Source organism: Bos indicus, chromosome X (assembly GCF_029378745.1).
Source record: "Bos indicus isolate NIAB-ARS_2022 breed Sahiwal x Tharparkar chromosome X, NIAB-ARS_B.indTharparkar_mat_pri_1.0, whole genome shotgun sequence".
Taxonomy (NCBI): Eukaryota; Metazoa; Chordata; class Mammalia; order Artiodactyla; family Bovidae; genus Bos; species Bos indicus.
Window position 1 is genome coordinate 37,559,026 of NC_091789.1, and position 15,209 is coordinate 37,574,234.

At 40.8% G+C, this 15,209-nt stretch overlaps 1 protein-coding gene across 1 annotated transcript in view; it reads left to right on the forward strand.

Annotated features, from left to right (window-relative positions):
• The window catches only part of TMLHE (trimethyllysine hydroxylase, epsilon), a 52,964-nt gene that overhangs the window by 3,672 nt on the left and 34,083 nt on the right, over positions 1-15,209 (forward strand). Inside the window, exon 2 of the mRNA XM_070784358.1 lies at positions 7,791-7,972. Coding sequence (XP_070640459.1) covers positions 7,792-7,972 — 181 coding nt within the window. The 5' untranslated portion in view covers position 7,791. The remainder of the gene's footprint in view (positions 1-7,790; positions 7,973-15,209) is intronic.

The window sequence follows — 15,209 nt, forward strand, 5'->3', positions numbered from 1 at the left end:
TACATTATGAAATTATCACCATGATAAGTCTAGTTACCACCTGTCACCATACAAAGATATTATAATGTTATTGGCTATATTCCCTATGTATACATTATGCCCACACAGCTAATTTATTTTGTATCCAGAAGTTTGTACCTCTTAGGATCCCTTATCTGTTTCTCTCATCCCCCATTACTTCCCTCTTCTCTGGCAACGGCCAGTTTGTTCTTTGTTTCTATGAGCCTGTTTCTGTTTTATTTATTCATTTGTATTGTTTTTTACATCTGACACATACCTGAAATCATATGGTATTTCTCTTTCTCTCTTTGACTTATCTCACTCAGCACACTACTCTCTAGGCCCATCAGTGTTATTGAAGATGGCAAGATTTCATCCTTCTTTATGGCTGACTAATATGCCATCATATATACATATCACATCTTCTTTGTCCATTCCTCCATCAATGAACACTTAGGTTGTTTCCATCTTTTGGATATTGTAAGTAATGCTGAATTTTGGGGCATTTGGAGAGAGGACCTTCAGTGTCCACTCTTGAGGCAACTGGCCCCTGGGAAAGTCTGCACCATGCAGGTGCAGAGTAAGACTCCCATGTCTTACCTGACTGGGCCCCTGGGGAGACATGCCAGGCCCTTGGATACCCATTCACCTTGTGATGTCTGGGCCCTGGTGGGCGGTGGTCATCTCCGTGAGTGGACAGGGCAGCGTTCTGGGCTGGTGGTGGACAGAGACATCAGTCCTGCTCAGGGGTCATGGCGAGTCCCCTGGACCCAAGAGCGCCATTCTATGCTATCTGCTGCGGCAGCCACTGGCAATTGTGATTCAGACTTGAACCCAAGGGAGACAGTCGGTTCCCCCATCATACCAGCTGCATCTTAGGAACCACCACTGTGGACGTGCCAGCCGCCTTACTGGGCAGCGTGGAGAGGCCACCTTGCCTCCATGGCAGGAGGTTCCATGGGACAGTGCTGCTCCAGATCCTTGCACACACATGTGCAAGGACAACCAGCCCCAGAGGAAAGCCTGTGCCACCCCAGTCCAGTTCTCCAAGCCGGGCTGTATTCTCATGCAAATGTGCCAGAGGCCCGAGCTCTGAGCCCTGTTGCCTCCTTGCAGCCCCAGGGCAGGCAGGAGAGAATGGTGTCCCCTACCCATCCGAGTGGGTGAGCCGGCTGTGAGCAATCCAGGACGACTTCTGGTGTGGGCGCTGGCAGTAGGGTAGGAGTGGGGAACCCTTTGAATACAGTAGAGTGACCATCTCTGACTGCCCCCCACTGGATGCCCAACACCTGTGAAGGCCTCAGTGTGTTTGGAAACCATGGAACTTTCCCCCAAGGCCTGCTTGCTTTGGGAGACTTTGGTTCTCTTGACCTTCCTCTTGGATTCTCTAGAACTTTCTGGCCCAGCTGAGCAAACAGGGGGTTCTGCATTTGGCCCTGGGCTCCCAGGGAAAAGTCATTCCAGTTCCCTTTGCCCTGACCATACACCCACCTGTCTGATCCCTCCAACCTGTAGTCACAGGTCTATTGTCTTTGGGGTTTGATGGTGGGTTTCTTTTTGGACTGTGCAGCTGGTGGGATCTCAGTTGCCTGTGCCTGTACGCTCAATTGGTAAGTCGTGTCCATCTCTTTGCAACCCCATGGACTGCAGCCCGCCAAGCTCCTCTGTCCATGGGATTGTCCGGGCAAGAATCCTGGAATGGGTGGCCATTTCCCTCTCCCGGGGATCTCCCCACCCAGGGATCGAACCCTATCCTGAGTCTCCTACATTGGCAGGCAGATTCTTTACCATCTCACCACCTGGGAAATCTACCTTAGTTCTCCCTGACCATGGATCAGACCCCTGCCTCCTGCAGTGAGAGTGCAGAGTCTTAAGCACTGACCACCAGGTGAGATCTCAGGATTTGTGTTTTCTAGAGGGGACGTGGTGATATATTTTAGGAGGCAGGTCTTTGCTCACTTAGGGGTCGTGGCTGGCAGGTGTGTGATCCTCAAGGATGATGGGGAAGGTATGGGCTTGGTTACAGACTCAGCAGATGCTGAAAAGGTGGGAAGGGAAGGCTGGGGGTGGCGCCCAGGGCTACCCAGGGAGCTATAAGCAGCATCAGTGTCTGGAGGTCCTGTTCCCCCAAGGCCCAGGGGTCCTCCCTTTGCAGAAGTGTGGGGCCCAGCTGCCAAGGTGGGCGGCCAACCTGTTGAGCACGTGGTTGAACTGACACTTGCTGAGGCTTCCTCTCCTGAGCCTGGACTCAGGAACAGCTGGCTGTGATCATACTCTGCTGCTCGGGAAGGGACATGTGTTTCTCCTGATGGAGGAGGGCCCGTTGTTACAGAGGAGCAGTTGAGGCTAGGGGCATGCTTGGGGAGCTTTCACTCCTTCCCCAGACCTTTTTCAGAGACAGAGTGCTAATTAGAGGGTGCTGGGGTCCTCCCCCACCTGACTCCTAAGCTGTCACCCAGCAGGTAGGCCCTCCAGACTTTAGAGCTGTGTTGTAACATGCTTGAGAGTGGGAGGAGGGCAGGGAAGGACCCAACAACTCCCCTTCCTGTCCCCCACAGTTTGGAATGTGAAGTTTTGCACTTAGCTGTGCCACCTGTTGGTTTAATAAAAGTGGCTCAGAGCCACTCCCTTTGTCACCGAGCCCACCTGGCCCTGGGACAGATACCTGCATTGGGTTGTTGCTGTTCAGAATCTCCCAAGGCTGCTCCCTGGAGAACTTTGGGGCTGGCCAGTGCATCGTCTAGTCCCTACAGATTTAAGGTGTTACTATATCCCATGCCAGGCCTCCCTGGTGGGCTGCTGGTGATCCCTAGCTGCCTCACATCCCCAAGAATCATGGATGTATTGGCTCATCCCCATGGTCAGCAAGGTGATGCTAGCAGTAAAGAATCTGCCTCCATTGCAGGTGATGTGAGAGACGTGGGTTCGATCTCTCAGCCAGGAAGATGCCCCTGGAGGAGGACATGGCAACCTGCTCCAGTATTCTTGCCTGGAGAATGGACAGAAGAGCCTGGTGGGCTACAGTCCATAGGGTTGCACAGAGTCAGACAGGACTGAAGCAACTTAGCATGGAGTCTGAGCATCCCTACAGCAGTGGCAGGATGTGTGAGAACCAGAGAAGATGGAAGGGAGGATTTTAGGAAGCATAGCTCTAGCTTATGAACTAAATTCACATGGAAATGTTTGTTGAGGGTCACAACTAACGATCAGAATCATTAAAAAAAAATAACGCCGCATTGAAACACACAGGTACATATATATTTTCAAGTTACTATTTTGGGTTTTTAAGGTACATGCCCAGGAGTGTTATTGCTGGATCATATGGTATCTCTGGTTTTAATTTTTTAAGCAACCCCCATACTGGTTTCCATAGTGACTGTACCAATTTACATTCCCATCAACAGTGTTGGAGGGCTCCCTTTTCTCTACATCCTTGCCAATACTTGTTACTTGTTGGGTTTTTGATAATAGCCTTTATGACAGATAGGTGGTGGTATCTCATTGTGGTTTAGATTTGCATTTACCCTTTTCCACAGAGATTAGACCTACATCATGACACAACTATCCTGGACTTCTCAGACTCTGTCTCTATTTTCTGTCAAATGTTTCCCCAGATAAACCACTTGCACAATCTGTGCCTGTCATGGCACCTCCTTTTCAAAGGGCCTGGACTAATGCAGTTGTCAACATTACAGATTGGGATATTTCTCATAGAATATACATTTCTGGCTCCTCTCAAATATGGCAACATTAAGACTCTCTGGCAATAATTAGCTAGAGCTACGTAGTGGCTAGGATTTTTGGACAGATCAAGCATTCTTCGATTCACCCATCTCACCACAGTCCCCTATTGTCTCTTATGCTTCACCTATTTATGTTTCTTGCCTAGACCCTGTGGGCATTTAATTTTGAGACCCTCATGTAAAGGAGCATCCTCTTAACTCACGCAGTCCAATATATTCTTGCACTAGTTAAACCCAGACAAAGATACGTATGACAGATGCAATCTCAGCTTAGAGCTTTTGCTTTGGCCTTCTTTAAACCAGAACGATATCATCATGCACAATTCCCTTTTTGTTCAAACGTCATTTTTCTCAATAAAGTCTACCCTGATCACCATGTTTAAAAGTCCTACTTCCTTCAGCACACCCCTTTATCCTGCTGCATCGCTCTGACTGCCTTCTAATATTTATTGATTATATTTATCTTTGTCCTTCCACTAGAAGATAAGCTCCATGAAAGCAGTCATTTTTGTTTGTTTTGTTCCCTGATAAATCCCAAGTGCCTAAAATAGTTTCTGGCACAAAGTTGACCCCCAATAAATATGTGTTAAATGAATTGAGCAGGAATAATGAGAGGGAGAAATACAGTAGGCAGAGGAAACCGCATATGTGAAGGCACTGAGGCATGGGGCAAGATAGATGGGGCCAGGAGATGCGTCAATAGTTTTGTCTGCCCTCAAGGAGCTCTCAGCGAATGGAAGAGAGAAGTAATTAAATGGGTAATTATTGGATGTGTTGTAAGCTCATAAGGATATGCACAAAGTGCTGTGAGAACACTGGGTAGGCAGCTCCTAACTCTTCCTAGGGGGGTTAGGAAGATTTTACAAAGGTGACATTTGAGCTAGGTCTCAGGCAGGAGAGTGATATGCTTAAAGTGTTTTAAGAAAATTAATCTGGCAGTAGTATGGAAGGTGGATTGGAATATGGATAGAATGGAGGCAAGGAAACCATCTAGTCTATGGCAGTAGTCCAGGTATGAGCTGATGAAGGCATCTATAGGAATGGAAAGAGAAGAACAAATCTGAGAGACATTTGAAAGGAAAAATTGACAGAGGCTAAATGGACTCTTGGCTTTAAGCCTTTTAGGAGGGAATGCTTCTTCCTTAGCAATAACCATGCAAAGGTTCAGATTGACCTATTATGTAATTGCTTACTCTGACTAGAATTTCTAGCGATTGCTGTTCTCCAAAAGTTTCTCTTAGGATGATTGATACTTGATGGACCTTAATTTACATTACGATGGCGTTAGACTCTAAAGATTGGGAAGCTCTCAAAAACATCATTTCGACCATGAAACAGCAAATTATCCTATTAAAGGAGAACTGAGGGAAGCCATGGGTTGCAGGGGAAGTTTTACAATGACCTCATAGGTGCTATTTTTCTTTTTAAAGAATAATATATAAAACAATGAAAAGAAGGATTATAGCAGATGGCACGTTCCTAAAGGATTAGTATTTGAAAGGATTAAGGCCCAAAATTATCTCGAGCTTGTATAAACATGTATTTGCAAAGACAGGACAATGTTAACTATGTTCTCAGAAGGAAAAAGTACATGTGTCCTGGGTTGGATAAGTTATAACTTGATATTGTTTAACAATTCCCAATGATCAAAAGAATTAATAAGAATAAAGAAAGGTGCTTTAACACTTAATTTATATAAGTATACTACCACTTCTAACAAAGAAGGAGGAAGTTTTCAATCTACTAATCAATGAGCTAAATATGTCCTTGGTTAGCTTCTAGAACAGGTTTTCAAGTAAACGAATACCTAGAAAATTGCAAAGTTATCAACAAAGACATTCCACACAGATCTAATTTTATTAGAGGTGTTTATGGAAATATGACAGCTATAACATGTACATTGAATGAATGCAATTTCAGCAAGATTTTAACAAGTCTTTTATGATACCCTTGGGAACAAGAATTATGAATCCATATTGGTGGGTTATATAATTAATACAATTATATATTAATAACCATACTCAAAGAGTGCTGATCGCAGACCATAAGCAATGGAAGAATTTGAGATGGCCTATTGCAAACCCTACCTTTGGTTTGATCTCATCAACACTTTCATTACTTAAGTGAAGATTTAGAGCAGACACCTTACCAGATTTAAAGATGCTATGAAACTCGAAGAAAATCAATTCAATCCAATGTCCACAAATGTTTATGAAATTCTCCTAAGTACTAGGAACCATGCTAGATGTTAGGGTACAAACATGAATGACCCATAGGTTTCCTGTTGAGATGTATCCAGATCTTACTGGTAGTAAAGCATAAAAACATATAATTTATTTTTTTTTAACTTTTGCAATCATCAGAATTTAATTTTAGAGCATTTACATCCCTGCAAAAAGAAACTGCCCACATATTAGCTGTCATTCCCCAATTCCTCCCTCCCCACTGCTCCAGCTGGAGACAAGCACTAATCTACCTTTTATCTCTTTGAATTTGCCTTTTCTGGACATTTCATATAAATGGGATCATATAGCATATGGCCTTTTGTGTCTGACTTCTTTTTGTTTATATTGGAGTATAGCCAATTAACAATGTCATAATAGAAAGGCATACAATTTCAACAAAATGTACTGAGAAGGAAGACAGAGGCATAAACAGACTGTTATGAGAGAACTAAAGAAAGCTGCTAGTTCATTCTGAGAATCTAGGGAAGAATTCTTAGATGAGATGATATATCTCCACTGATTCTTAAAAGATGAATAGAAGAGAGTAGGAAGGGCTTCCACTTTAGAAGAACAAATAGCATGAACAAGAGTTTCTCAAAATTTAGAAAGTATAGTGAGTCTGGGAAACTATGAACAAAATAAGTACAAGGAAGTAAATAATAGGAAGTCAGGCTGAGAGGTGGCCTAGGATCAGGTAATTGGAGGCATTACCTAATATGATGACTAAATTGGGCTTTTCCCAGAAGACCATGTGCTTAGTTGCTCAGTCATGTCCAGCTCTTTGTGACCCCCATGGACTACAGTCTGCCAGGCTCCTCTGTCCATGGGATTTTCCAGGCAAGAATACTGGTGTGGGTTGCCATGCCCTCCTCCAGGGGTGAAAACCCTAACCTATTTCAGAAACCTCCCTCAGTCATCAGCAAATTATTTTATATCTCTAGCTATGGACTTGGTATATGTGATTGGTTTCATCCCCCATCCGCATGAAATTCAGTTCCTTTATCAACTTTTACCACATAGTAACATGTACACATCCACTCAAAGCAAGCATTTTTGCAAGGAGTTATTGAGAAGGTTCACATCAAGCTCCATATTGCTTCTCTGCAGTGGCATGACCTTCTTTTTTTCCCACAAGATGAATGAATTCCTTTTAAGATCATATGCAAATGGTGTCATTTTATTAATATTTATGAAAGCATCACATTCAGGTTGTCATCAACTCCGAGAAAGGTACTTTTGCCAGTAGATATAGCTTATCCCTAATAACAATAATGATGAGGATGGTTAGAATGATAACAGCTAACATATATAGGTCTTACTATGTGACAACACAGTTCTAAGTACACTAAACCCATGAGATAAGTATTATTGTTATACTCATTTTACAGAACAGGAAACAGAGTCACTGAAAGTTTAAGAAACTCCCACAATTACACATAATCAGTGGAAAAGAAAGTTTCAAGGCGTCAAGATGAGGGTGATCAATAGTGTCACAGTGATGAGTCCCAGAAGGACAAGATCTAAAAAGGCAACCCTTACATGTGGTTGGAAGATTAGAATTAGTGATTTTCTAAAGAACCACTTCAGTTAGATAGTGAGATAGAAGCAAGATTACAGTGCATAATACGAGTGGCTGGTAAGAAAATAGAAGTAATGGTTATCGACCACTTATGGTTAGCTTTTCAGAATTTCTCCTTTAATGCTCTGTGGTTGAGATAAGAAAATCAATTATTTTACATAGTTACATATGTAGTGTTATTCCTATAGCCTTATAAACCTTGTTTTATATTGTTACTAACACTCTCGTTGTTGAATTTTCTAGGATGTGGTGTCACAGGTTGTCCCACCTACAAAGCAGGCTCCAGGACCTGCTGAGGGGACGGGTCACACGTTGGGCCCTTCAACAGTCCAACTTCAAAAGCTTATTTCCACTAGCCATCTATTGGCACCATACAGCCTCCAAGTCTCTGAATTGTGTTTGGCAGCAACATGAAGATCATTTTGGTAAGACGTGTAGAGACAGATACTTTATTTTTAATTGTGATAAAAAAGTAACAAAATATATCATCTTAACCATTTTAAGTATAAACTTCAGTAAGTGTAAAGTATATTTACATCATCGTGCAATGACACATACTTTTCATGTGGACTGAAAATACTTTCTGTGGAGTTGTGACAACTTCTAGCCATGTATTTCCAGGATTCTTTTACAGGTTGTGAGAAAGACAGAAATAATATGGGGTAATAGTAAAATCTCATCCCAGCTAGGGGAAGGGAGGTCTGCCATGGTCCACCCCACTTTGTCTCCCTGGGTCATCTAAGGAAAAAGGAAAGAAAAAATCAAAGCCTCAGTATACAGGGGAGGGAGCTCAGTGGTAAAGAATCCGCCTGACAATGCAGGAGACATGGGTTCAATCCCTGGGTCGAGAAGATGCCTTGAAGGAGGAAATGGCAAACCACTCTAGGATTCTTGCCTGAGAAATCCCACGGACAGAGGAGCCTGGCAGGTGTTGCAGAGAGGTGGACACGATTGAGTGACTGAGCTTGAGTGTACTCTACAGGGAAGAGAATTTCAAAGACATAGACTGGAAATTCTACAGCCAGGGGAGGTATTAGGTGGCAGAGGGGCCAAAAGCTTTACTCCTGTGTTTTAGTTTCCTGGCACTGCTATGATAAATTTACCATGAACTAGTCAACAGAGAACAGCAGAAATTCTTTCACAGTTCTAAAGGTAGAAAATCTGAAATGAAGTTGTTGGCAGGGCCATGTCCTCTCTGAAGGCTCTAGGAGAGAATTCTTTCTTCCCTCTCATTGGTATTATTTGGCTTGTGGCAACATCACTCCACTGTTTGCCTCCATCATTACATAACCTTCTTTACTGGGTCTCTTCTGTGTGTTCCAATTTCTCTCTCCTTATAAGGGCACCTTCAGTGGATTGAGGGCCCACCCAAATCCAGTATGACCTCATCCTGTCTTGATTATCTTCAAAGGTACTATTTCCAAATGAGGTCTCATTCACAGGTATTAGAGGTGAGAACTTCAACATATCTTTTGGGGGAATACAGTTCAACTTACAATACCCTGGAAAGGGCCAAAAGCAACTGTGAGGACCATACTCCCAAGACACAGACCCACGATGCACTCCAAAGACTTAGACTTAATTCCAAGATCAGAGAATTCCCTTTCCTCCCCTGGCTCCAGCAAGCTAATAAGTCTTCGTTAAAATAGCAGTGGATGACAGCTACAAACACTGTCTCAGACATGAAGCACCAAGAAAAGGGGCAAGGCCAAGAGGGGAGGTAAAAACAAGATCACTAAAGGGATTTAAAGCCTCTGGGACTCATAGACAGAGCAAACATCAGACATAGCGCAACTCTTGGTCAGATTGATATAAATAGTCACCATGAAGTCCTATTCACTTCAGTATCTACTGCTCTATACAATATGTCTGGCTGTCAACAACAAGCACAAAATTACAAAACATACATGCTAAAAGGCAAGAAATAACACAAGTTGAAGAGAAAAAGCACCATCAGAACTAGACTCACATGTGACATATGTATTGAAATTTTCAGTCAGGAAATTTAAAATAACTGTGGTTAATATTTTAAGGATTCTAAATGGAAGAGGTAGACAAAATGGAAGACCAGATGGATAGTGTCAACAGAGTGATAGAAAAATACAAGAAAGAATCAAAAAGAAATCAGAAGCATAGTAACAGGAATGAAGAATGACTTTGTGGGGCTTATCAGACACACCCACGAATAGAATCAGTGAATGTAAAAATAGGTCATTAAAAATTACCTACACTGAAATGAACAGAGAAAATGAGAGTGGAAACAAACAAACAAACAAACAAAAACATAACAGAGTATTCAGGAAATGTGGAATGGTAGCAAAAGGTATATAATATACATGAATGGAATACTAAAAGAAGAAAGAAAGAACTAAGTGGAAGAAATATTTGATGAAATAATTTCTGAAAGCTTTCCAAAATGCATGACAAACACCAAACCACATATCCAAGAAGTTTAGAGAAGCTTAGGATACATTTTAAAAACCCATGCACACACAAACACAACCCCACACTTAGGCAAAAGAGCAAAAACAAAGAGCAAATCTTGAAGGCAGTCAAAGGAGAGAAAAACACTTTACCTACAGAGAAAGATGAGAATTATGTAAAGTTCTCATGAGAAACTATACAAGCAGGAACACAATGGAATGACAATTTTAAGACATTAAAGAGAGGAAAAAAACTGCCACCTATGATTCTATATCCAGCAATCCTTCAAAAGTGATAAGAGAAATAGACTTTCTCATCTAACTTCTCAAAATATTGTAAAAGAATTTCTTCTGGCAGAAGAAAAATGATATAGGTAACAAACTTGGATCTACATAAAAATAAAGAGTGTTAGAAAGGAATGAAGATAAAAAACAAACTTTTCTCCTTCTGAATTACATGAAATTTTAACTATTTAAATGGTAATAGCAATGTGTTTGGTGTTCATAGCACATATAAAAATGAAATAAGTGACAATAATATGACAGGATAGGAGGAAGAAATTAGGAATATTCTATTTATAATACCAAGTTCTAACTAGGATGATGAGGAATCAGAACTCTTTTTCATAGTTAGTGGTATGCAAAATACTATACAACTTTGAGTGACACTTTAGATTTATTTAAAAGTGGGCTTAGATTATTTAAAATGTACATTGTAAACATTTGGAAGAATAATTTTTAAATGTTTTTAAAAAATAGTGTGAATAATAAGTCAATGGAATCATAAATATACAATGAAAATCAGAAAGACAGAGAAAGAAGAAAAAAATGGAGGTAAGGAATAAATAAAACTATAGAAAACAGCAAGAAGGCAGATTTAAAGTCAACTACATTGGTAATCTCTTCAAATATAAATTGTCTGATCATACCAGTCAAAATACAAAAATTGTCAAAATGAATCAAAAAATATTCACCTACATGTTGTCTACAAGAAACACGCTTTAAATGTAAAGACTCAGAATAAAAGTTAAGGGATGAGGTGGGGACAGAGGATATATGGATCTCTCTGAACCTTTGTCTCAGTTTTGCTGTGAACCTAAAACTTTATTCTTTAACTTAAGTTGTTGTTGTTCAGTTGCTCAATCATGTCTGACTCTTTGCAATCCTATGAACTACAGCAAACCAGGTTTCCCCTGTCCTTTACCATCACCATATCCTGGAGCTTGCTCCAACTCACGTCCACTGAGTCGATGATGCCATCCAACCATCTTGTCCTCTGTCATTGTCTTCTCCTCCCGCCTTCAATCTTCAGGTCTTTTCCAAAGAGTCAGCTCTTTGCATCAGGTGGTCAAAGTATTAGAGCTTCAGCTATAGCATCAGTCCTTCCAACCAATATTGAGGGTTGATTTCCTTTAGGATTGACTGGTTTGACCTCCTAGCAATCTGAGGGACTCTCAAGGGTCTTCCCCAATACCACAATTTGAAGGCATCAATTCTTTGGTGCTTAGCCTTCTTTATGGTCCAATTCTCAAATCTGTATATGACTACTGGAAAAACCATAGTTTTGACTATATGGGCCTTTGTAGGCAAAGTGATGTTTCTGCTTTTTAATTCACTGTGAATGTTTGTCATAGTCTTTCTTCCATGGAGGAAGTGTCTTTTAATTTCATGGCTGCAGTCACTGTCCACAGTGATTTTGGAGCCCATGCAAATAAAATCTATCACTGCTTCCTCTTTTTCCCCTTTCATTTGCCATGAAGTGATGTGACCCAATGCCATGATCTTAGGTTTTTGAATGTTGAGTTTCAAGCCAGCTTTTTCACTCTCCTCTTTCACCCACATCAAGAGTCTCTTTAGTTCTTCTTCCCTCTCTGCCATTAGAGTGGTATCATCTGCATATCTGAGGTTGTTGATGTTTCTCTCAGAAATCTTGATTCCAGCTTGTGATTCATCCAGCTCAGCATTTCACACAATGTAATATGTATATAAGTTAAATAAGCAGGGTGACAGTATACAGCCTTGACACTCTCCTTTCCCAATTTTGAACCAATCCGTTGTTTCATGTAAGGTTCCAACTGTTGCTTCTTGACCTGCATACGGGTTTCTCAGGAGGCAGGTAAAGTGATCTGGTATTCTCATCTCTTTAAGGATTTTCCACAGTTTTTTGTGATTCATACAGTCAAAGGCTTTAGCATAGTCAATGAACCAGAAGTAGATGTTTTTCTGGAACTCCCTTGTTTTCTCCATGGTCCAACGCATGTTGGTAATTTGACCTCTGGTTCCTCTGTCTTTTCTAAACCTAGCTTGTACATCTGGAAGTTCTCAGTTCACGTACTGCTGAAGCCTAGCTTGAAGAATTTTGAGCATTACCTTGCTAACATGTGAAATGAGTGAAATTATGTGGTAGTTTGAACAGTATTTGGCATTGCCCTTCTTTGGGATTGGAATGAAAACTGACCTTTTCCAGTCCTGTGGCCACTGCTGAGTGTTCCAAATTTGCTGGCATATTGAGTGCAGCACTCTCACAGCTTTGTCTTAAGGATTTGCAAGAGCTCAGCTGGAATTCCATCACCTCCACTCACTTTGTTCATTGTGATGCTTCCTAAGGCCCACTTGACTTCACACTCCAGGATGTCTGGCTCTAAGTGACTGACCACACCATCATGGTTATCTGGGTCATTAAGACCTTTTTTGTACAGTTCTTCTGTGTATTCTTGGCACCTGTTCTTAATATCTTCTGCTTCTGTTAGGTCCTTACCTTTTTCTGTCCTTTAATCATGCTATCCTTATGTTAAATATTCGCTTGGTATCTCTAATTTTCTTGAAGAGATCTCTAGTCTTCCCCATTCTATTGTTTTCCTCTATTTCTTTGCATTGTTCACTTAAGAAGGCTTTCTTATCTCTCCTTGTTGTTCTCTGGACCTCTGAATTCAGTTGGGTATATTTTTCCCTTTCTCCTTTGTCTCCTCAGACAACCACTTTGACTTGTTGCATTTCTTTTTCTTTGTGATGGTTTCAGTCACTGACTCCCATACATAGTTACAAACCTCTGTCCATAGTTCTTCAGGCACTCTATCAGATTTAATCTGTTGAATCTATTCCTTACCTCCATTGTATAATCATAAGGGTTTGATTAAGGTCATACCTAAATGGTCTGGTGGTTTTCCTTACTTTCTTCAGTTTAAGCCTCAATTTTGCATAAGGATCTCATGATCTGAGCTACAGTCAGCTCCACGTCTTGTTTTTACTGACTCTATAGAGCTTCTCTATCTTTGACTGCAAAGAACATAATCAATTTGAGTTTGGTATTGATCTCCACATATGTCTGTGTACGGAGTGGTCTCTTGTGTTGTTGGCAGAGGGTGTTTGCTATGAGCAGTGCATTCTCTTGGCAAAACTCTCTTAGCCTTTGCACTGCTTCATCTTTAACTCTAAGGTCCAACTTGCCTGTGATTCCAGGTATCTCTTGGCTTCCTAATTTTACATTCCAATCCCCTCTGATGAAAAAGACATTTTGGGGGGATGTTAGTTCTAGAAGGTGTTGTAGGTCTTCATAGAACCAATCAACTTCAGCTTCTTTGGCATTAGTGGTTGAGGCATAGACTTGGATCACTGTGATGTTGAATGGTTTGTCTTGGAAACAGACTGAAATCATTCTGTCGTTTATTAGATTGTACCCAAGTACTGCATTTCAGACTCTTTTGTTGACTATGATGGCTACTCCATTTCTTCTAAGGGATTCTTGCCCACAGTAGTAGATACAATGGTCATCTGAGTTAAATTTGCCCATTCCTGTCCATTTTAGCTCACCGATTCCTAAGATTTTGATGTGCTTGCCATCTCCTGCTTGACCACATTCAATTTACCTTGATTCATAGACCTAACCTTCCTGGTTCCTATGCAATATTGTTATTTACAGCATCTGGCTTTACTTTCCCAACCAGACACATCCACAACTAAGCATCATTTCCGGTTTGGCCCAGCCTCTTCATTCTTTCTGAAGCTATTAGTAATTGCCCTCCACTCTTCCCCAGTAGCTTGTTGGACAGCTCCTGACCTGGGGGGCTCATCTTTAATTGTCATATCTTTTTGCCTTATCATATTGCCCATGGAGTTCTTGAGGCAAGAATACTGGAGTAGTTTGCCACGTCCTCCTCCAGTGGACCACATTTTGTCAGAATTCTCCACTATGACCTGTCCATCTTGGGTGGCCCTGCACAGCATAGCTCATTGAGTTAGACAAGCCCCTTCACCTGAACAAGGCTATGATCCATGAATGGGTGGTACAGTTTAGTGGCCAGCCAACAATTGGACAGAGGTTAAGCTAAAACCCTTTAGCCAATAAGGTTTCCACTCTTTTTCTTTGTCAAAAGTATTACTTTGTTAATTCTGAATATGAATCTTGGAATTAGTCTGTCCAGTACATGAAAATTTTCACATGGATTTGGGTTGGAAGTACATGGAGTTTTATGTATTAATTTATGGAAGAACTTCTGTCTTTTCATTTTTGAATCTGCCCAACTGTGAGCATATTTTTCCATTCAAGTTTCCTTCAAGTCCTTCAGAATTTCTCCACAGTTATCTTCCACATTTTCATTTATTCCAAGACACTTTATAGTTTTTATTCCTGTTATAAATTTGAAATCATTTTTATTTACCCTGTCTAAATGAATAATCTGATAGAGTGTTTGATATTTTTTGGTAACTTTTTTTTTTGATACATCTTCAAGCTAATAGGAAAGTTGCAAGAATAGTTCAAGGACCTCCTTTATATCCTCTATCCATGTTCATTTTCGAAATTTAGAACTCTTATCTGTTTTGAGTTTATCTTGGAAACCTGGTGACAATATGAGGTATGGACTCGATTTTATAGTTTTCCAAATGATTATCAGTTGTCCTGACACCATTTATTTAAAAAGTCATATTTTTCACAGTGATTATATGTGTCAGTTTTTACTAACCAAATTTCTATGTGCATTCATGTATATTTTTTTACTTTTTATACTCTTCTGTTGTTTTGTCTGCCTATTCCTATACCAACATCACACTATTTTAATTGTAGAAGTTCCATGCTATATTTTAATAGTAGGGGGCCAGTGTCCCTCGCATTGCCCTTGTTCATTTGTTGGTAGAAGACTTTTTGAAGGGAGTTTTCTGAATCCAGATTTTTTAGTTTTCCTAAATATTTTATTGTTTTTATAGAATAAATAACGTAATAAATACTAATAAAAGAATGTGA